The 24,643-nt window shown below is 39.0% G+C and overlaps 1 protein-coding gene across 1 annotated transcript in view; it reads left to right on the top strand.

The window, feature by feature from the left end:
• Positions 1-24,643, top strand: part of GLIS3 (GLIS family zinc finger 3) — a 158,190-nt gene that overhangs the window by 11,085 nt on the left and 122,462 nt on the right. The window contains exon 2 of the mRNA XM_074570675.1: positions 22,051-22,258. Coding sequence (XP_074426776.1) covers positions 22,051-22,258 — 208 coding nt within the window. The remainder of the gene's footprint in view (positions 1-22,050; positions 22,259-24,643) is intronic.

Genomic DNA, 24,643 nt, shown 5'->3' with positions numbered 1-24,643 from the left:
CCAAATATTGCTCCAGCCAAATTCCTGTTGAAATCGGTGGTGTATTCAGAACTTCATATTTGGGCTCTAATAAAGGATCACTTTGCACATTGATGTAACTCCTGGCTGCAGGGTCAGAATTATTTTGCAGAGCTTCCTGCTACTTTGAGGGCAGATCAATAGGGTAAAATGTTATTTTCATCCAGGAGGCATTCCTCTGTGCTCAGGAAAGGCTGCTTTGACTGACTTTGCATTAGTACTATTTATTTTTTAATGAAATAAAGCCTTAAAAAATAAAGATTTTTATTGGTGATGAATATGAAGACATAAAGATATTTAAACAATGGTGAGTGGATGCAGTACTTGAAAATGGAAAAGCATGTACTTACAACTTCCTTGCCGTTTCTGCCTCTTTTGTTAAAAAAAAAAAAAAGAAGAGAGAAGGCATTGGAGGTGCTTGACCATGACCATTCCCGTATCTCACCTGCAGGGAAATAAACTCCATCAGATTATAATCTCTCTCCCACTAAAGAAGCTATATTTGGGTCTCCAACAGAGCTGTGGGATAATGCTCCTTCCCTGCAGTTTTGTGGAACTGGTATTGTTTCATCTGCAGGAGAATCCAGGCTCTTCTGCCTTTACAAAAAAAATTTGGGTGATTCCTACTTTATATTTGGTAAAAATCCTTTACAGACTCGAGATTTGAAGATTTAATTACTAAGATATTTAACACTAGATTAAAACTAGTAGATTAAAAAAACTCAGTAGATTAAAATTTGCAGTGTGACTAAAAAAAACACTGATGAGTATTAAGAGCTTGCAAATTGGAAATGGCAAATGCCAATTGGAAATGGCAAGCTTTAAAGTCACTTCTTACCCCAAAGTGTTCTTCACTTTTCTTAGATAGTCAAAGATAATACTAAAAATGTAAGTGATTAAATTTGGCAGCTGTGATTTCTGAGCCTGTGGTCTGTAAGTGGTATGGCTCTGCTGAATAGTCCCAAGAAGGTTTCTGGAATGCTGTCTCTGTGCATTGTCTGCTTTGAATGTATGTTATCATGCCATTTCCAAAAAGGGGTTCCATTCAAATGGAGAGTGAGTTTTTAGGCTGGATTATGTTTTATTAACATTTTAACGTATTCACATTTTGTAGGTCATGAACACCAAGAGTGATGATCTTGTAGAGCAGCAATGAAATTGTACGGGTTCCTCTGTTTGAGTGGTATGTGGTATTGACTGGACAGAAGATGGAGATACAGAGATAAAAAGCTTCTCTGTCTGCTTTTCAGTATCCTCATATCCTCACCATTTTGATGAAAAGTATTTCTCTTTATTTCACCTGAATGGCTCTTTTCTTTATTTTGGCTCTTGTCTTTATTTTGACTCTTTTCTTTACTGTTACTTGAATAAGCAGTTTAAGGCTAAACAGACTGCTTTTAATTAATTATCCTGCCTTTTACACCAAAAATTTAGCTTTACTGTACAGGTTAGGAATACGGTTTGTCTCATTCTATCTGTTTCTGAGACTTGAATGAGACTTGGTCACTGAAAAGGCTTTGGGGTTCCTGAGAATTTTACCATGAATGTTTTGGAAATGTCTTAAATAAGTGTTTTGAGAACAAATGTTTAAAGAAAAAATTTAAAATCTTTATGTACAGTTTAATCATTTTTACTTAGAAAGGTAAAAAGAAAATAGATACTCTTACTAAAAAGGCATTTGAGAAAACCCAGAATAAATTTTAATATTTGCCTGAGTCTATAATTCATTCTTTATTCAAATACCAGTATAGTATGACAAGCAGCTGTCATCATGGCTGACTTTGGTGGCTAAATATAGTTCTTAGTTGCATAACATACACTTTAACATCCTTGTTCTGTCCTCCTGAGATGTTTTCAGTGGCTTATTTCAGAGGGTAAGTCAAGAGTTCAGCAGCAGCATATTTGATATAAATTGAACTTACATTTATTGTGTACTACTGTTTGAACACCTGTTAATAAATCTGCAGTTGGCTTTCAAGTTCCAACAAACCAAACTGTAATTGGTCTGTCAATCAGCATTCACAAATAAATGCTCTTCTAAAAAACTACTGACCCAGCATTGGTGTCAATTAATTAGTGAAACGTATCTTCTAACACAATCCATACTGTTTCTTGTGAGTGTTTTGATTCTTTTGACAGCAAAAGAGGACTGTTTGGCTATTTATTTGCTTAAGCATGTAGCTAGAAAATGAGTTTGCTTTCAAATAAGAGGAAATGTTTAAAGAATGTAAGAGAAATACTGTTCATTTTGGGACCGTGAGGCCTGCTGGAAGACCACTTTTGATATCCTGTGTACCCTTCCGGCCAAATCCTGAGCAGCGGGACCGTTAATGCTGCTGCCTGACTCTTTTGTCTTTGACAGACATCATTATTATGTGATATACAGAAAATAGTGACAGATTCTGAACCCCTTTCACCTACTAAATACTACACTGTGTAAAGTTTCGGGCTAATGGGAGTAAAGGATCATAGTCTGGACCACAGAAGAAGAAAATGACAGCGTATGTAGGGCAACCGGGATTGAAATTTGAAGGTGTAATTCAGATATGGATATAATTCTGTTATGAACACTGCTCTTGAATCAAGTGTAGCAAGTGATTGTGCACTGGTGTTGATTATAAGTACACATTCAGATTGGCTTCAGTTCTTGTGCGGGTTTGTAAATCTGTTTTCACAGATTTGGTCTTAATATTCTGTAGATTGAAGTACCTATTTAGATTTGTAGATTTTCTTATCATTGTGCACTGACATTTATAAGAGGAAAAAATAAGATTTTTTTTTTTCTTTTGGAAGGAAAGTGGCTGAATACAAGATGCAAACCTACTTTATTCCTATGTACAAGTTAATCAAATAGTGTAGCTATTTAAGTTGTGACCAGGAAAATATCGGCCACTGATTACTGCTGTGTATTTGTGATAATACTCTCATCACCAAAGTGAAAAAACACGAGCTGCTTTTTTTTGTATTGCAGTAGGACATAAGTTAGTTTTTCCCACTTATATTGAAAAAAAAAAATAAACCCACACATGTAGTGACATATCTGTATTGTATTTCATGTCAGTTAGCTTTTGTGGAAAACTGCTGTTTCTTTCCCTGATCTCCAGTTTTGCTGCTTTCTCACTAGCAATGCCTCTTCTAGGTACTCTGAGTCGTTGCTAATGTGGTATCTGCCAAAATCTGCTGCTTTTACTGTACAAAAAAATGTACAACTGCAAATTACAGAAGTGTCTTAATGTCTGCACAGTGCCTGTGGCCATACCTCCCCATTACCTGTGATATGCCTCCGATGTGTCTCTTTTTGTCTGAAATGTACCTGGGGTCTATGAATATTAATAAACATTTTCCAGATGCTGCTGAGTCCTATTCAAAATTTTACAACATGATTCTTTGCAGTAGGCCTGTAGTCATATGTGGAGGGTGAATTCCTGGCAAGGACGAGTAGTAGGAGCTCTAAAGTAGTGCCCGTGGCAGACTCAGTAAAGACACGGGTTGGTACCTGTCATTTCCCCAAACTGGTAGTACATGTCAGAAGCCCCTTTGGGGAAGTGGTCCTTTAACAGACGCAGTGAAATTAGATGAGGTGGAGGGCAGTGATTAAGTATGACTCTTGCTTTTCATCTCTCAGTGATTGTGTTCTTGCTTCCCGTCTGTCTCCTCCCGTCCTCATTGTGCTCTGGTTATTTCCCCATCATTGCTGCCTTTTATTTTTGCACTGTTCAAATTTCCCTCCAGTCTCCAGTTTCTTTATAGAGTAATGAAGAGCTACTGTGACAGCACTCATGATAAACAACATTCTAGTGTTAAAAATACATACTTTACATACAGCGACAGAAAGACATAGATACAAAGCAGGTATAGCTACAGCGTGAAACGTCTGCCGTGTGAATAATGGAAGTCTTCTTCTTGCGCAAGAAGGTAATCTTCTTGTAATCTTTCATGCAGATTTCTTTTATTATTTTGCCTTTTACTTCTGGTAAGACCGATACTGATTGAAATTCATTTGGGTGTTGGAGCTGAAAGTGTGTGAAGGGATACCTGTGGGAGAAAGAGGGAGAACAAAGTGTACGTGCCCCATGTTTACTTTACCACAATATAATTCTTCCAGCTTGACAAAGGGAATATGCTCCTAATTGCCCTGCTGCAAGCCAAGGGGAACACCAAGGACCAAATCTGTGTAAATGACATTCTGGTTACTTGAGAAGTTTTGCAAAGCTGTACTTCCTGCGTGAGAGACCTGGGAAGCATTGTGCCGCAAAGGTCACAGCTTTCACCAGGAAAATGCAGTTTTGCTTTACTTTCTTTTCTGTACTTTCTTTACTTTCACTTCACTATTGTCTGCCTTTGCCTACACCAAACGCTGTGGGGTCAGTCCTGTTGGACTGTTCGTTGTCCTGCTGTTGGACACTATGCTCTGAGAAGAGCATAGCCGTGTTAGTCTAGTACTGCTTGTTGCGTCTTTTCTCCTCTGAAATACAAATTGTGATTGCCTCATATGTGAAAGGGTAAGACAGGCCACTGAAGACAAAATTTCCAGACCCAGCTTATTGCACTCTCATCCTCCGTAGACTTCTGAAAAAAAAAAAGCATGACAATTTCTATATGGAAGCCAAGAGTAAAGGAAAGACAATGAAACAGGCTAGAATCTCTGCATTACAAGAAAAAAAAACCAAACCAACCAAACAAAAAAAAAGCCAAAAAAAATCCCACGACAAAAGAGAAACTAAAACCCAACCCTGGTTTATTCCTTTTAAACTCATAAAGAAAAACGTACCCTGCAGAAAAAAATCAGAGTGTTATCACACCTTGTACAATTCTTACTTTTACAGTGTTCGGGGTATAAAAGCACCTAGAGAGCATTTGAATTTTTCATGTTTCTTGTAGTTTTCACAAAAGCCTGTCAGAAAAATGAAGTCTTAAAATGCTGGCTATGCGATGATGGGCTTGAATTTGCTATAGCTGCTTGCACATTTCATTAATGGGCGTTTTTAAAACCTTCAGCACTTTGACTGATCCTGAGTTCTGAGTGTTCAAAAAGAGGCACTTTTTGAAAAGTTCATCTTATATTTGCAGAATTAGAGGTGGGGACTGAGCACAGTGCAGGTGTGGGAAAAGTTCATAGTCAAGCGCTGCTGAGGGCTGCTCTAGGCAGGGAGCTCGACTGGGCAACACGTGTGTCCTGGTTTCAGTCAGGATAATCATCTTTCTAGTAGCTGCTGTGTTTTGGATTTAGTATGGAAATAATGTCGATAACAGGTACTGTTTTAGTCGTTGCTAAGTAATGTTTACAGTAAGTCAAGGACTTTTTCAGCTTCCCCTAGAACCCGAGAGGGAGTATAGACAGGACAAGCTGGTGAAAGGAATATTCCATATCACAGAGGTCATATTCAGTATATAAATGGGGGCTGGCTGGCGGGCAAGGATCCATGATCGCTGATTAGGACGGGCTGGGCAATCGTTGGATGGTGAGAGCAATTTGTGTTGCATCCGTTTATTTTGTACAGTCTTTTACCATTATTATGATTTTTCTCTTTCTCTGTCTTTATCTCAACCCACGAGTTTTTTTTGTTTTTTTCCCAGTGCTTTTTCTCGCTCTTCTTCCTATCCTACTGGGGGAAAGGGAGTAAGTGAACGGCTGTGTGGTCCTAGTTGCCGGCAGTGGATAAACCACGACAGCGTGCCTCCAGTGGTCACATTTAGTTGGGTTCTTTCACCGCGGATTGCAGCTGAGACACCCTCCTCTTGGTTTTCTTACATTGCCAGCTGATGAACACAAGCAACTCTTGAAAAAAAATGCTGGTATATATTAAAGCGCTGTGCAAACATTAACTAATTATATAATTAGCTGGTATAATTGTGTATACAAACAAAACGGTCTGCTTTGCTATTGTGGGCACCATGCAAAACTGTGTAAAGGTACTGCACAGACTTTTTGGTTTTTAAATAGGTAATGATCAGTTGATTATGAGCTACCATGGAAAGAAGGTTTTGTGAATACCAGCTTTTGCGGTTTTAGGTAAAGAAATTAGGAATAAATACATCAAAATAAGGTTTGCAGCTGTAGTAGTTTTTTAGTGGGTTTCAGATTTTTCCAGTGTCTGCAGATGGGAAGAATAGTGCTGATATTTGCCTGCAAGAGCGAGAAACAAGGAAAAAGCTTTTATTTTTTGTTGTTTAACTTGAGTTAAGGAGCTGGCCTGTCCACACTGGGCGCCTACAGATGTGCAGTGTGCTCCAGGGCTGGATGTCCCTTGGTGAGTCTAGACCCGCTCTGTTCACAAAAGTGGCTCACCATGCCAAAACCCCTTTCAGGTTCCCCTTCTGTTTTGCCTCCCCATGGCAGGTAGGGGATGAGCACAAGTAAGCTGGCAAATACCAAGTGGCAGTTCAAAATGTATAGGACAGCCTGCCTGGAATTGAGGGTGGAGGGCACGAAAGGTCTTCTCGGTACCCTCGCCAATCCCTCTTAGCTTGACCGTGGAAGAAAATGTACATGAGTACATTTACAGGCAGCTCTGTGGTTGAAAAATGTTGATAAATGTCAAGTCATTAGTACCATTTGAGGCATGCTGTGCCTTCTATCACTCATTCTATGTGTAATGAGTAACTCAGCAGAATCATCAAGAAAAAGATGTGTGTGAAACGCTGTATGTATTTTTAGGAAAAAGATACGCTTCTGACAATGTTTTACTGTGGTGAACAATATGTTGAATGTGATCTTTAACTTTTTTTTCTCAGTTTATAAAAATTGACTTTTATTGAGAGGCATTGATTTATAAATAGAATTGGGAAGGTTTAAGAATACAAGAAAAATATATTCCAATTTTTGACTAATCAAAATGCTCTCTTAAGTGCTACAGTGGTTAGCCTAATTTTGTACAGTCATACATCAAACCTTAGGACATGGATTCCATGCAAGCAAAAAAAAAAAAATCACTGTTAATCTTTCATTCTGCATTTCTTCTTATATTCATTTTTGGGGATTCTGGTTCAAGAAAGATTCTGAATTCCTCAGTCTCTGGGGAGACTTAAGAAACTTTGTAGTATGTTAAACCGGAAAGAACCAATCCATGTTGATTGGATTAAAAAAAAAAAAAATAGAGTTCTGCAAAACAAGAACAAATAGTCATGAGCAGATTCTTTCCACATGATTGCTCTTGTCACGAATTCCTTCACCGTATACTAACCTATAAGTTCATTAATGGTCAAACTGAATGATTTGAATAGTTCTTTACCCACAGATCACTAAAATGAGTCTTTTAAAGTAGATGCTGGAATACTTTGCAAGGGGTTTTTAAAAACCAGACTTGAATGTAATGATAATAATCTCCTTTTTTTCCTTTGTGACTACCTAGCATGTTCTAGCTTGACTAAGATTTTTTTCTTTTAAAAAATTAATGAAGAAATAATTTTGTAAGAGTTGCAAACAAGAAACCAGGGGTTACGTTACAATCATAACAAACACACTCCCAATAAAGCATTTTCCATTATTTTTTTAAAATAGAATACCTTTGTGTGGGTATGGAGATTTATATGATTTAGTTGTTTATGTTAATAAAATGTATAGGTTTACCCTGATCACAGCTATGATCCAGTCCCATAAATACTTAAGAATTTACACACCTTTATGATGTGAGATACCCTGTTCCAGAGGATTTACGTCACTGCCCGTGGTCAAGCTGTTGGGTTGTTCATCCCTTTGGCCAATCACATTGTACCTTTTCAAACTAATATCACAAAGATTGCATAGTGGGTTCAGTGAAGCACCCTACCTTATCCCACTGATAACCTTAGAAATATTTATATTTTTTTCCAGCCGCTCAGCTGCAGCCTTCTGAAAAACACGATGGTAACCTACTTAAAAATTTTGTGATGATCATAACAGGGTTAGAAGAGCAAAAAACATGGAGAAGATCTAAATGTAGTCAATGCTCGCCTTACCTCCTAGCTTTTACCCCTCTTTGTAAATTGTATGAGATAAGCTGTCACCTTACAGTGTATGCCTATATCTGTGGTGCAGAGCTGTCTGCATCATCCTGGAGTAACCAAGTCCTCCTGGAGTAACCAAGAGGACAGGCTGTGGTTGAGGTCCTCCTCTTAGTCCTGGGGGACGACCAATTTATGTCACAGCTTTTCATGCCACCACCACATTTGTCCCACTGTCCTGATTCTGCAGAGGGGAGCTACCGTCCCTCTGCCTCTCTGTTTCAGGACAGCTTGAGTAAGTAACTCCCGCTATACACCCAAGTCATACCCACCTGAGAAGACCAGGGGAAGGAATTGAGGTGGTTTAGTCAATATAATTTCTGGAAGGGGTGTGCATGAGGAAACAGGATCACTTCTGTGGTGCCTGCAACACTTAGTTAGCAATTTTGGCTGAGTCTTCAGGGTTCCTCTTTGCTTGGGTTTCTTGGGCAGAAATATACTTTTGAAAAAACACTGGCTGATTAAAAAAGCAACAACCTTTGTATAATGATGATTTAAAAGCTGAAATTGGCTTTCAAAGAATTATTCAAAGTGAATAGGAAAGTATTCGTATTCAAAGTTCTTGCTGTTGTCTGAAACAAATAAGACATCCCTGGTTATGGAACTAGGGACTTTCTTTCCTGAAAATGCAAGCCTTGTGAAATCCTACAACTACATTATTTGAATGAAAAACTGAATGTTTAATACCTATCTGATGTTTGATTTTCCTTTTTCTCACATATTTTAAAATAAAATCACAATGGGAAGGTATTCCTCTCTTCAAAATTGACTCTGATAATGATTTTAGAAGTAAATTTGAAGTCTGCAGTGATGCCTGAAGTTGAAATGCTTCCTTTCCCTACCCCACTGAGCTGGTTCCCCACACATTTACCTCTTCCAGAGCAGTCTCCTGACATTTCTTTGGGTTTCTTCTGTATCTAGTATACTGGGTCTGGCGGGCTGGAGTTGACTTTCCTCATAGCAGCCCATATGGTGCTGTGCTTTGCATTTGTGGCTAGACAGTGTTGATAACGCACCCTAAATAACACACCAGTGATAACATACCAGTGTTTTGGCTCTTGGAGAGCAGTGTTTGCAGTGTCAAGGCTTTCTCTCCACAACCCCACCACCCAACAAAAGACAGGCCAGTAGGCTGTGGGTGAGCAAGAGGTTGTGAGGGGACACAGCCCAGAGAGCTGACCCAAACTGACCACCAAAGAGATACTCCATACTGTATGACATTGTGCTCAGCAATAAAAGCTGAGGGAAAGGAGGAGGCTGCAGGGACGCTTGTGGTAATGGCATTTGTCTTTCTGAGCAACTGCTTCATGTACTGAGGCCCTGCTGCCCAGGAAGTGGCTGGACACCTGCCTGATGATGGGAAGTAGTGAATAAGTTCCTTATTTTGCTTTGCCTCTGCACACAGCTTTTGCTTTTCCTGTTGAACTGCCCTTATCTTGACCCAGGACCTTTTCCATCTTACTTTCTTCCCCTGTGCTACTGAAAGTCGGGGGGGGTGAGAGACTGGCTGGGAGGGCATCTGTTAGCCAGCCAAGGTCAACCTGCCACATCTAGGCATTGAAAACTCTCCCAAATCCAGGCTGCAAATCCACACTCTTTCTTTATTCAGCCTGTCTGTGCAGACTTGATTCTTGAATATTGCATGAGGAAGAGGAGCTAGTCATATACAAGGTAAAATAGTATGAACATTATTCTGGTTATTGTGTTTTCTTCAGTGATAAGCAGTTTAACTCTTCTCAGTTGGCCTGGTTTAGCCTTCTGGAGTCTTTTGGAAGTGGAATGGGCTTTGTTTTCCACCTTTATCATGCAGTGCACATCAGAAGGACTTCAAAAGCAAGCATGTTGAGCAAACTGCAGAATAGAGCCTGTATTTCAGTAATAGTGAAACACAACTACAGCTGACTATAAAAGGTGATGATTTATATCCTATTCACATTAACTTCAGGGAATTGCAATGACTGAACTGCAGACAATCGAACCCTGAAGTTTAATGAAAATCACACCAGAATACTAAAAAAAACACACAATAAATTGTATGAAGAAGAATACGTGAACACCTGCATACGACAGAAGTTTGAAAAATTACCTAAGCAGCTCATAAGGCCAAGTTCTGTTTGTAAAAATGACTTAAGTACTTGAGAATTTAACCTCACTGAAAGTCAATAGGATGAAGTCCTCAAAAATCACAGTCAGTGTTGAACACTTTACTCTTACCTATATAGCACATTCCTTCTGACAAACTAATGTAAAGATGGGTATTGCTTGATTTTTTTAGAGGTATGGAGGAGAGATACACAGTTAGGATGACCAGCTTCTGAAAAAGATTTCAGTCTCCATCAGGACATTTGTGTGGGTTTCCACCCTTTAACAAAGGTGCTCAGCTCAGCAGAGCACGCATACATTTGCCTTTTTTGTGCCTTTGTCCATGAATACATCTTTCCGCCCTTCAGATGGCCCTTGCAGACACACACACGCACCATTGCGTTGGTATGCCAGTGTGGTTTCCTGTGTCTTCGCATCAGACCTTACTCAGTAGCCAACTTTGGATGCCAAACCCTGCCAACACTGCAGCCTCCTCTTCACAAAGTAATAGCTGTGGTTAAGATGTCATTCTCCATAAATCAGTTTTGGCAAGGATGACGGCTAAGGGCAGGGGTTGGAGTTGTCTTTATGGGGCCTAAGCCATTCAAGTGGCCTTAATCCTCCCTCTTACTACCCTGGCTTTGTGGAAGGTAGATGGACTCACTTTAACAAGACGGAATGAGGGCTTTTTTGGTCTTTTCTTTTTGGTCACAACAACAAAGGACCTGGGAAATTCCAATTAATTAGCACGCCTTGGGCTAATGAAAGAATAAAATTGAAAGAAAAATGTCTAAAGCTTTGAGAGGAGTGAAAGCATGTAGTGACAATGCATATTTTAAATATTTGTGGCTGTTTGTATAATTTTCCCAGGGTTTGCCTCTCATTGACTTGAAGAGGTTAAGAGTGGAAAGACAAGTGGATGGTTTTGTTTGGACCATGATGTAATAACGTTTCAGCTTTTGAGGAATCTAAATAGGCTATAACATGAAGGATGCTGATAGTGGCTTCCTCTAAAAGTCCGTTTAAATAATAAGAACCGCTGTCATTTTATAAGTGCAATGCACCTTACTGACCATATATTTCATAGAACAAGATTGCATATGAAGATCATAGTAGAAATTTCCAGAGAAGCTGTGGTAGTCATGCAGGTGGACTTCTAAGGAGCAATTTCTCAGTCTGGAAAATATTATTCTAAACTGCTCTGAGGTTATCTTATATCCTGAATAGAGAAAATGCATACTCCGCATAAGTAAGCAAACCTTTATAGTAGAAAAAAATGTACTCTTAACCACAGAAGTTTCTTTTTATGAGTTGCACTTGGCTTTTGGCCTCTGTATTAGTTTCATTGATCTTTGTGCTTCGTTAAGGACATGACTTTCTGACTTTCTGAACTTAAGGACTTTTGACAAAACAGCCACAACTACTGAATCCAAGGTGTGTTTGAGCTGATTGTTGTGAAGGTGGAACAACCAGAGATCAGTGCGGGAACTTTGTTAATGATGAAAATAACATGTGTCAAAAACATTTTGTTTTTTTCAACAAAGTACTTTTGTTTCAGGCAAAAAAATCTTTCCATTGTGTGTGGAATGAGATTTGCATAATGCTTTGAGATACTGCTACTGTAGCAATTCAGACTTTCATAGTGTCTGACAGACATGCTTGAAATGTATATATCAGTTAACAAGATTATCACTTGAAAAGACAATTGTATTTTTACTGAAAAGTTTTTTGAGGTGATAAAATATATTGATATTTAATGAAGCATGAAACTTTTAAATGAACCATGAAAGCAGTAGTTAAACTAATTAACTGAATATAAAGCCTCTTAGAATACATACGTTATGTGGGCTGTATGCTTGTTATTTCTGCCTGGTTAAACTGACAACTAGGATAACATTCTCATATTATCTTTTAGGAGAAAAAACATTAAACAGTACCTTGCTTTTAATTCAAGGAAAAAGAGAAAATTGTTTGTTTGTACTGCTCAGAAACTCAGGAACAATGCAGTTTAAAAAATTACCTTTTAGTATGCTTGAACAATGGACTTTATCGGGGAAACAAAAACATACTGAATGTGATTGCGAGTTACTTACATTCCTGCTTGCATACTGTAAGAGCCAGTTTCTGCAGTTCTTTCCATGTTAACATTTGACACCTGTTCTTAATTAGTATTCAACAGGTTGGCATTTATTCTGCTTTTATCCCACTTGTGCATTTTCGTCTCTTAAAGGAGGAAAGATGCCTTTCTGAGAAGCAGTGGTCAAATGCCTGGGGTTTTCAGTAAAGATTTAGGAAGAGAGCCTCACATGGGATTACAGTTTAACATTGAACAAAGCCTTTATTGCATGCTTTTTTGCTGAACGTATGTTTCCTGCTGGATCATGACATGCAGTGCAGCCTGGCACTGATGTGTTACAGTGGAAAGACTGAAACCTGGCCCATGCTGGAAGTAGAAAGCAACCTACTTGCTCTTCTCTCCTCTGCTTAGGACTCCTGCACAGCTGGTGGCAGGTTTTACTAGGGGGAAGTTGTCATTTGAGTTAAGGCAGCCTAAAGCTGCAGGGAGTTTATTCCCTTACTCTTGGAGCTCTGCTGAATGGAGCTAGCATCCCCGTGTGTAGGTGGGTAAAGGAGACAGAAGATCCTAGAATCATAGAATGGTTAGAGTTAGAAGGGACCTTAACAATCATCTAATTCCAACCCTCCTGTCATGGTCAAGGACACTTTCCACTAGACCAGGCTGCTCTATGCCCCATCGAGTTTGGCCTTGAACACTTCCAGGGATGGGGCATCCACAACTTCCCTGGGCAACCTGTTCCAGTGTCTCACCACCCTCAGAGTAAAGAATTCCTTTCTAATATCTTTCAGTTTAAAACCATTACCCCTCGTCCTATCGCTACACTCCCTGATAAAGAGTCCCTCTCCATCTTTCCTGTAGGCCCCCGTTAGGTACTGGAAGGCTGCTTTAAGGTCTCCCTTAAGTCTTCTCTTCACCATTCTCAACAACTCTCTCAGCTTATTTTCATGGGAGAGGTGCTCCAGCCCTCTGATAATTTTTATAGTCCTACTCTGGACCAACTTTAACAGGTCCATGGCCTTCCTATGTTGGGGGCCCCAGAACTGGACACAGAACTTCAGGTGGTGTCTCACCAGAGGAGAGTAGAGGGGGCAGAATCACCTCCCTTGACCTGCTGGCCATGCTTCTTTTGATGCAGCCCAGGATGTGGTTGGCTCTCTGGGCTGCAAGCGCACATTGCTGGCTGATGTTGACATTGAAGTCCTTCTCCTCAGGGCTGCTCTCAATCCATTCTCCACCCAACATGTAATTGTGCTTGGGATTGTCCTGATGCAGGTGCGGGACCTTGCACCTGTCCTTGTTGAACTTCATGAGGTTTGCACAGGCCCACCTCTCTGGATGGCATCTCCTCCCTCCAGTGTGTTGACCACACCACACAGCTTGGTGTCATCAGCAAACTTGCTGAGGGTGCACTCAATCCCATGGTCCATGTTGCCAACAAAGATGTTAAACAGCACCAGTACCAGTACCAGGCCCTGAGGAACGCCATTCCTCACTGATCACCACTTGGACATCGAGCTGTTGACTGCAACTCTTTGAGTGCAGACATCCAGCCACTTCCTTATCCACCAAGTGGTCCATCAGTCAAACCCATGTCCCTCCAATTTAGAGACAAGGATGTCATGTAGGACAGTGTCAAATGCCTTGCACAAGATCTTCCCTTTGCCTGAGGTCTGGAGGAAGGAAGGGGTCTGCTTCTTTCTTCCCAACATTACTCACTGCCCATACAACCAGGCTGACAGGAGAAGCGAGTATAAGGTGTGCAAAACAGAGGCTGCCTCTGTGTTAGATAGTAGTCCCATGAACACAGTAAGAAACCAGAAATTACCATGTAAACAGGGGGGTACATTGCTATGCTGCCTTGCTTCAGTATGTGGAACGATAAAGTCTTTTCAGTAATGGATCTGCACGTGCCCATGGTTAGAGATAGCAAAGCTCCTACGTGGTATTTTCTAAAACACTAAGGATATTGAGATAAGATAAATTATCTGATCTGAGCATCTTTTAATTCAAATTGAGGAAAAAAACCTTCAGGTATTACTGGAAAAAAATGCTAAGTATGTATTCCTAATGTGAAGAAAAGAATAAGTGTGCAGTGAAGGTTCAACAGTGCTAGAAGTGTTGTGGGAAATTAAGTGTTACACAATCCAGAGAATTATTTTTTCTAATGTGTTTTCTTATTGCCCTGCCATGGCTGGCTGTTCTGCATTGCAGTCAGGTGATATCAGCAAAGACATATTCCAACAACACTGCTGGAATCGATCCGCTTATTTTGCAGTTGAGTGCAGCACTGTTTAATTGGCAAAGTGTTTCCCTATAGATTTCATTTGAGTCTTACCATTCATAATGTATGAGGAAGTTTTAACAATATTATTTTTTGGTTTGCCCTTCAAGTCATGCCAGTTGCAAGTCAGTTGAAATAACACTCTCTGCGCTCACACATACACAGATATATGCTCTGTGTTCATTTAGGACAGATTCAGACAGTAATTTCCCAGTGGCACTGGAAGTGGAAGGTATTATTTCTAATTCCAATACAATTCTCGTTTGTTCTTTCAAATATCTGTATATTTCCATTTTGATTATGACAATAGTTTTCTCTCTGTCTGTATTGTAATGGTATTTTAAGGGGCTGGCCAATACTGAAATTTAAAACATGCAGCTTGGTTTTTTTTTTCACGTGTTATCATTTGCCATTCAATTAATTTACAGTAATATATTACATTACTTGTGGCATTTCTCTTGATTCATACCAGTTATTTGAGAAGAATATGAGGTTTGCACAGTGTATTAATTTTTCAAAAAAACAAACTAAATGGTTAGGCTAAGTTTTGTAGACAGAAACTTAAGAGAAGCTTGTGTGAGTAACTAATACTATAGAGAAGTGGTAGCATAAACCAAAGATGTAAAGCTGTATGTTTTCTGCTATAGAAGAGCACATACTGTATATTATCCTAACAAGGACAAAAGCAGAAGTCATCTAATGTCACAGATAACAAATAAGGAGTTACCCATTGCAGCTAAAACATTTATATTTTAGTTCAGTTAAACATTTACTGGTCCGTGCAGTAGTTAACTGATAACTTCGTAGCTTTTATGCAAAATAAGATAATAAAGTAGCTTTCAAAATAGCTTTTTAATAAGTGGGAGGCCTTCCTGATATAAATAAAACGTTCAAAATTAACGTGAGATATTTTAAATGTCTCTAGGTCTAATAGAAAATCTTTGTTTTACAGTATGCGTTTTCTCCTGGAAGTTTCCTGAACTCGACTGTTTCATAATATATTCCTAGTTTAGTCATTACAAGACCACTGTTTTCATTTGTTTAAATTTAGTGGTTAAAGTGTTCCATAGAAGTAGGTGATCTCATTGCTGTCTGCTTTAAACCAGCTAAGTTAATCACCTGTGAGGTATTGTTTTCACCGGTCAGTTCTGGCTAATTTTTTACCTTAGTTCCACTTGAAGGGAGACATTGTTTTTCATTGTGCTTTGTCAGTCTCTTTTGTCTCACAGTAGAGTTGCTGAAAGTACATGCTTGATTACTTCATACAATGAATGGGAAATAGCATTGGAAATTAGTGCAAGCTGATTTACCAAGAGGACTCTGATAGTGAGGTAACAGCCTTTCCAAGATTTGAAGCATGGAGAGCTTTTAAAGTGCATTCATAATATTTTCTCATAATACAATGTGGTCATATAATTCTGTTTAGTGTATTTCCTCCAGATTATTTTCCTTGATTGTAAAGATTAAGTCTCTGCAAACAGTTAAGAACATGTGAATTGCCAATACAAGTCAGATTAATGGTCTGTCTAACTCGCTGTTCAGAGTGGACACAGCCAGAGGCTTTGGAGGAAATTTCTTACTAGCAAGGCATTGCTATTTGTAAGTGTTAAGAAAATCATGAACTAAGATCATAACCATGAGGTTAAAACCAGTGAGGTTTTAGGATCATAGGATCATAGAATCATAGAATGGTTCGGATTGGAAGGCACCATAAAGATCATCTAGTTCCAACCCTCCTGCCGTGGGCAGGGACACCTCCCAGTAGACCAGGCTGCTCAAAGCCCCATCCAGCCTGACCTTGAACACTTCCAAGGCTGGGGCATCCACAACTCCTCTCAGCAACCTGTTTGAGTGTCTCACCGCCCTCAGGGTAAAGAATTTCCTTCTAATATCTACTGCCTCAGCCTGCCTTCATAGGAGAGGTGCTCCAGCCCTCTGATCATCTTTGTGGATCTCAATTTCAGAATGTTCTGACTACAAAGCCTTGTTTGTTTTTTTTTTTATTTTATTTTTTAAGAAAATAAAGGTCGAGAACCACTGTTTCACTTACATATAGTTCTGTGTGGTGTAGTGTAGTTGAGAAACTACTATATTTCATAAGACTGCAATAAAAATCATATTTTGTCAACTTTTTGAGACATAGTTTAGTAATTTTCTTGTACCCTGAAAAATTCCAGATTGCATGCCATACGAAAATTGCTCATACTTAATGTGATTTTGACTGATTTTTTGTGTTCACCTACAATCCTCAAGGTCTCCCAAAAAAGACTTGGACTCAGAGGATGATACCAGTGTGAAGAAGCCCCGATTCCCAAATAGACAAAGATTTTGGCGGATCCTATGCTAATAGACGCAAGTGTCAATCTCCCCCCTATTCTGACTCTCCCCCCCACTCTTTGAAGCTCCAGTTTAACATACTTAAAGAAGGTTTCAAGGGCTCTGATACCCACTGAAACATACTTAAAGAGGGTTTCAAGGGGTCTGATACCCACTGCCCTTTTCCTGGTGTCTCTCTCTACATAGTTGGTGTGCCATAGTGCCTATTAGCTGGCTTCAGAAACAATAGAAAAGTGCCCATTGTGTTTAAGGACAAAGGGACGAGTGCTAGCTCTAGCAGTCATTAATAATATGACTAAAATTGGTGGAGGGGAAGCCTGAAAGGTTTGGTAGCCCCAAGGCAAGACGGATTGGAATATTTCCCATCTGGAAACAAGTCTTCCAAGCAAACCTTTGAGTTTGTTCAGTCAGCACCTACTTTGAAGCCCCTCCATCTAGGGTGGCAACAACCTCACAGATAAGGTGATGCAGAGCAAAGATGTATGTGGTAGCTGGGGACTGCATCATCCAGAAGATTCATCACGTTGTGGAAAAATATCAAATTCAGTTTGAAAAGGTCTTGTGTCTGATCTATGTGACTTGTATCTAATCTATGTGATTTGTGTCTAATCTACATGAAGAATACATTAACGCAGTCTTAACTTAATGATTTGGTCTCTGTCCTCTTCCTGTGTTACAATATGCTTTTATGGGTGTGCGCTTTTGTCCCTGTTTTGGTGAATACAGAATCCATGCAAACAAGACTGGAAGCCAGTTACAAGGGAAACATTAAAACCGATGGTTTCCAAAGCTCTTAATTACTGTATTTGAACAGACAGAAAATCCCCTAGGGAAATTACCTTTTGCTCCTTTGTTGCAATTCTTTTATTTCTAGCTGTTATTCTAACAGTAACAACAGGACAGATTTTCAGGTAATTTTAATAGCTTTCTGTCACACCGCAGTTATTGCAGAATTTATTGATGGAAGAGATGACTGAATTTGATCTGGTGCTATGTATTTGGTATGTTGTGTGTTTCAGAATGACAAAAAATTAAAATTGGTTTTGTTGTTTTATGTTTTTGTTGTATTATCATTTATACACAGGAAGCATAGTTAAAATTTCAGAGATCTGGTAAAGCAGTTTCATTTTATAACCTGAGTTACTTGGTAGAATTAAAAAGTTACTACTCTTGACTTGGAGAAGTAGACGAAAAAATTGGTTGGTTTTCAGTCTGATAAAAGAAAATGTGTTTAATGGAAATAATTTCATATTGGACTCTGCCTCCAAACATTATGGGAGTGATATAAAGTAAGAGAAACTCATCTGAAATTCAGTGGACCTAAATTAAAGTAGTTGTATTTTTCTGTATTCTTTGAGTGTCCTTCAGAAAATTGCAGTGAAATATTTTTGCATGTCAAGGAGGAGTGAAGCTTAGCTATTAACCAACTATAAACAGGGAAAATGGGCAAGCTAACGAATGAGGAAGTGAATGAATTAAAATATTTCCATAAAATATTTTTACTGTTTATACTTGTTAACTATTACTGGTAGTTATTGATAAAAAGCAGTTTTGATTTATGTGCAATATGTTTATTTGGAAGAAATGACATGCCAATCAACCGTAGCTCTTCGGGTGAGCCATCTCAGGACTGATGCCCCTTCCTCAACTATTGTTGCCTTTATTGTAGTATCTCCTGATACCTTATCTCCTTTATCTCCTGTCATCTTTATCTCATGATAAACTTCTTCTCTTAGTATATAAGAAAAGAAGTTGCTTCTCTTGCTCATTTAAAATACTAGGTCCACATATTTTTCTTAGAGTCTACAGACTCATTCAAAACCCGCTGATGTCCTCCAAACAGGTTCCCAGCTGATGTGAATTCATGACATTAAGGAATTCCTGGTTATCCTTTCACTGTCCTTAAATTTTCAGGGTTTGGGTCAATGATACAGCAAACCCCGACTGAGGACTCCTCTTGCACTGTGCATATACGATGCCAAATGCTGATGCGAAACGTAGTCATTCTGCCAGTTCACATTTATTCAGCCCATTTGAACACATTTTGTGTCAGCGTGCCTTTTAGAAGCAGGCTCATGCCAGGTCAGATGTCCATGTTGCACCCATTTAACTTTATGCTGGATCAGATGTGGTCTGTGCTCCTGCAGCTGGCTCGACGTCGGCACAAGCTTCCCATCTTGTGCTCTGACTTAGCTCAACAGACATGTGATTGTATGCTCACACCTGATTCAGATCAAGTTAATACTTGATAAAACGTTGTGACTTTGCTTTTCATAGCAGTCGTCTGTCTTTTACTTTGCAGTCTCTTTGAATGGAGGGAGCTGATGATAGATTCTTTCTTGATAATCTGTCTCACACCTCTTAAGTGGAAGAATTGCCATTTATCCCCATAACAGCAAATGTTTATTAATGATAAAAAGAACAAAACCTTTTCCTTCCACTTCTGCATCAGAGAAATGCCCAGGCAAATGTTTATCAGGACTGGAGTCTTGCATTACTTTTGTCTGGCATCCCAATAATATAATCTCCTCAAAGTACTCCTTTTCTTATTTTTTCCTTTCAGTGACCAGTAACCAGACTGTCTTTGGCCTTCCTCCTTACACAACAAATTCTCTTAACAGTTATCAGCATCACTGAGGTGCTGTTTATGCACAGATAATAAAAGCAGACCCTGTAATTGCAAGGGAAACCAGGATGTATTGAGGAGGCAACGTTCTGTATTTAACAGTACTGGTTTGACACTACTCCCTTGTCTGGTTCAGCTTTTGCAGTATTTTTTTCTGGCATGTAACTTCCAAGCAGCTCAAGTCTAATCATGTATAAATAGCAGTTTCAGTGTATGGTTGCAGATTGTTATTTGAACCGACTAGGTGACATATGGCCCGTCCCTAAATGAAAGTTTTTATTTCCTGGATGTGATAAAGCAGATATTATTGTTACCATTGAAACCTGTTGAAAGTGGCTTATGAGTGAAGGGCATTATGGTATCATCCAGGGAAGAATCAGTATATATCTGGTACATTTTTGTGGTGGAACTGCTCTTCTCAATGCTAAATATTAGGTTTATATCTTATTAAGTAGTCAATATATATAGGCTCTACAGGAATTGCAACTGTGTTTCAGTGTCAAAATCAGTTGGATCTCTCATGTTACTATAGCACACTTCGCTGTCTTTTATGTGCTTTGGTGCAGAAAGCCTTTGGTTCTATATACTAAAGACACTTTTTAAAAAAATAACTGACTGAGCATATGTAATATGCGCACGCATATAGGCATATTATGTAGTATTATATATTTTGTATGATGTGACAGTTTTTAACTTCACCCCACCCAGCCTTTTGGTAAGAGGAGTAGCATTCATATTAATACCAGGGGCAACCTATGCTTTTTGCCTAATTTTTGCATGCTGATTCCATTTTAGCACTCTGTAACATTATAAAAGCCACTAATTCAGCTTTAGTCTAGAGTTCAAACTACTAACTGCTTCGGAGGAAAGAAAATAAAATGCCTTCTTGATTTAATTGGGCATCTTTAGTGAGAGCAGACAGTAATCCTACAAAGCTTAAAAGCTTTATTTCTGGAACTGTGGAGTTGAGTGTGGTACAAGGAATTCTCCTTACATGTTTGTCCTCGGAAATTTGCAGTCCTTCCAGCTAACTTTCAGGATAGGTTATTAGATGGGGTTTTTTTCTTTCCTTACCCTTGAGTTTTCAGCCAGATCTATATTCTTCAGTTATGTTTCAAAGTAGTAGCAATTAGTAAGCTGTTTTTCTTGAAGGGCTGCCGTATTTCATCCCAAGGAGTACAATTTGCTGGTGGTTCATGCAATCAACTTGTAACATCTGTACATGAATTTACAAAGCACTTAGGATCCCAGTGGACTGAGAATCATGCATGTGGTCCTCACGTATGTGAGATACTACTAATTAGTTAGAGAAGAGAAGAAGAATAATTTGAAAAAGAGGCACAGACCTCTGAAACAGGAATAAACATATCTATTTGTTCTCTTTCAAAAAAAAAAGTTATAATTTGAAATCTCTAGGGTGAATTGTGAATTTTTAAGATAATCCTATTTGATCTGGAAGAAATAGAAAGATTTGGATTTTTTGGACTGTGAGGGACATAAATGCCTTAATGTACTTCTGCGTGAAGTTCACAACCCATTTGAACACCCCTGAGAAAGACTAGTATGTGAGTTGTACAACCAAGTCAAAAGTAGATTTAATGTAAAAATGGTTTAAATTGAAGTACTTTTCACTATTTGTACTGATGTTGCTATCCTGCTTTAGGGAGTAGTTTGAAGACAGGGAAGCAGCTAGAAATGTGAATAGTACAATTATTGATTTCCAGCTGTGATGAGGATTTGCTAGATATCCAACAACTTCCATATTACGCCCTGCATTTTAACCTTTTCATCTTGATATGTTTTAATGCAGGGAATCTTGTAAACCACCATCTGTGGCCTTAATCAGAACACAAAGTACACAGAGCATTTAGCAGATCCAGCCCACTTGCCAGCTACCTCTATAATCATCTCGTGCTACTGTGTAATAGCCATCAGTTTTGAATCATGGCAGCAGTGATTAAGAGCAGACTGTGGCCTTTTAAAGAAAGTCCAGAATGCTTCTCTGCTTGATCCAGCTCAAATTCCTCTCCCCACTCCTCTGAGGAATGCTGGGTTCCAGCTGTAACTCTCTCCTGCCGAGGAAACTACGCAGCCTGTAGGTGCGCTTCGCCACGCCAGACCTACTGCCGGGGCTGCAATTTGCATGCATGCCTACAGTCCCCTTGCTTTTTGGATGGCTCGTGGAAGGAATGATGGAATGGCTTGCAACGGCTTGCAGCTGTGGGGTTTGGTGGGATTCAAGGCACGGCAGTGTTCCTGCAGCCTCCTTGGGTTCTCTCTTCCCTCCTTCTTCAGAGAAGGGCGCGCTTATGACTTCGCCAATCAGTCATAAGTCTGGTCTTTTACTCAGACTCTTCCAGTGGTGCTTTTTTTCTGATGTTTATCTATGATGCCTGGTCTCTAGTTTATGTAGTTCAGCACATTTTAAACATGCATAATGTATTAATTCTCCTTTAGAATATTGCTTTTTGTGTTTGGAGAAGTTTGCAAAACCCTTGTATTGGTCCCGTGTTTTGTCCTCATCTGAAGATACTCAGTACCAATCACTTTTCCTGCTTTGCAAAGTAATGTGAGTTCCGTGGCCTCATCACGGGTTCATAGAGAAATGGGAGATGAATACTAACCTGCCTTGTTTATTTTCAGGAGGTCTTGGTTATGGACCCGAGTACAAGTCCATTGGAGAAGGCAGCTGCAACAATTTAAGAGTCACTGCAAGTCCCATGACAGTTCAGCAGCTGGGACCTGTTTCACCTCTTGCTAATCAGGTTTCAACAGCATGCAACCAGATCAGCCCTAGCTTACAGAGGTCTATGGATGCTTCCAGCCTGAGGGCTTCTCCATCAGATACAAGGTCCTGAGTTACTTTTTTATATTCGGTACTTTAGAAAGAAGGTATTTTAATTCTCTTGTAATTTAAATGCAACCTTTCTGATCATTAAAGTGGCCTAAATGATGTTCTGTTATGCCATGGGAAATTTAATTCAACGCAATTTAACTCACATCAGCTATAATCATACTGTTTGGATCATTCAAATCATGGGTGAAATTTGGACACACATTTGCTATGTTTCATAGGGCTTTTTTGTTAGATAAAGATTTTTATAGTCACTTAACTATTTTTTTTTACTAAGGAGAGGAAATGTTATGGAGGATGAAAGCACAAATAGCCCACGTTACATCTGCAGGGGCAGAGACCTTTTTAAGCTTACCATAGTGCTAAGAGTGTTACATTGGTGCCTGTCGAGTAATACTAAAGTCAGACAAAATAAACTTAAATCCCCTGCTAATGTCCCTCTCTCCTCATTAAAAACCTTTGCTTTCAAATTGTTTAATTGTTTACATAATTAAGTTAATCAGATCAATCATTCCCAGTCTGCACTGAGCCAGCAGTCAGCTTTATCTATTAGACTTGGGTCCCTGAAAACTTGTCAGTTTTCCTAGCTCTGATGGGTAGTTTAATAAAAGCTATGGCCTCTCCCTGTAGATGTTACCTTTTTATATCACTAAACCACAGACCAATATTTGTTAATTATTTTTTAAATGCTTAAATAGCTTTTGAGATTGCCATTATGAATATTGTCAACAAACAGGAATGAAAGGAAAGCCGGGTGGCAGAGCACTGGAACAGGCTGCCCAGAGAGGTTGTGGAGTCTCCTTCTCTGGAGATATTGGGAACCTTCCTGGATGCATTCCTGTGCAACCTGCTCTGGCAGGAAGGTTGGACCCCCTGATGATCTCCGAAGGTCCCTTCCAACCCCTACCATTCCATGATTCTGTGAAAACAGTTATTTGACAACCTCCATGCAAATAACATTGAGCTAATATCCCTGGATATTAGTTAAACATACAGTGAGAAAACATTCTGGTGTGTTATTTCGGAAGCTATGTTCCCAGTTTTGTTGGTGGGACTCGTGCAACAGTCGCCTACTGAGTTGAAATGTAACTGTTCTTATTTACAAAAGGCCACATGAGTCTTTATTCTCAAAACAGTTTACATTTTACTATGTCACTTCATTACAAACCAAGGAACATTCTCGAAATAATTAAAATTGGTGTTATTTAACTGGGAGAAAACCTTGCTTTACTCTACTATAAGATTGTGACATTTCTGTCATTTCAGTTGTGAAGACTGAGTCCCCTGGGAGAATTTACAAAATTAATTATGCTTCCTATGCAACCTGTCAGGGAAAACCATTCAGTGCTAAGATGATGACAAATCCAGAGATGTGCCTTTGAGACAGAACAAAACTGATGATATAAAAATATCATTAAGTAATTATTACTTACTTAGTAAGTTTTAGGTTTGGCTGTACGGTTCCAAACACTGTTATTTTCATCTGAATGTGTGGTTGGGTGTACTATGTCAGTACTGAGTTATACATTTTTGTTTTTATTTTAAAGAAACATTTACTAAGGGCAAACTGGAGTTGAAACTCGGGCAGAGTCAAGGCTCTAGTGTCCCTAGAGTCTCTTTTAATGATTTATCAATGAATATGTTATAAAATCAGTTTGTCACACGAAGAATGTCCACTTCAGCAATTGACTCAATTTGACTACTTTATAGGGCAAAACAATTAAAATGTAAAGTCAGATTTCTCAGATTGCTGAAACACAGATTGCTGAAACACTTTTTTTTTTTTTTTTTAAATTACTTCATCAATAAACTGTAGTTGCCTAAACTGGTTGCCTAAACTGACTCCATACTCCTTCATAGGCTGAGTGCCTTCCCTGGATTGTAGCTCTCAGGCATCACGACTGTGCTCTGGCAGCTCAATCCAGACCAAATTATTTGCTCAATAAAACCAAACCAAAATTACTTGTTTTGATTTTTACTGATGGAAGAAAGAAAAAAGTTGGCAAAATTGGAGTTTTCCTACAGAAAACGTTAGATTTTGACATATAGACCATGAAGGATAAAATCTTCCCCATCTTTTTTCAGCGTTTCCCAAAAGCTTTTTCAGAGTATTCAGTTACACTGCTTGGAACCAGATATAATACTGACGTTTACTTTGGTGCAAGTCAGACAAGGAAACTGCAAGGGGTTCTTGGCTAGTAAAAGACTATGCAAAAAGATAAAACATAATTTTCACTCTTCCATGTTTATGTTTAAGATTCTGGCTTATGCTTGACACTGGCCTCTGTACACAGAGGGCTAATAGAATGTAATTGCAAGAATCTCTTGTAAAAGTTCATAAAAGATCTGGTCCAAACTCAAGCCAGTTTAGATTGCAATATG

This window comes from Larus michahellis, chromosome Z (genome assembly GCF_964199755.1).
Source record: "Larus michahellis chromosome Z, bLarMic1.1, whole genome shotgun sequence".
NCBI classification, from domain to species: Eukaryota; Metazoa; Chordata; class Aves; order Charadriiformes; family Laridae; genus Larus; species Larus michahellis.
This window is presented reverse-complemented; position numbering and strand designations above follow the sequence as displayed.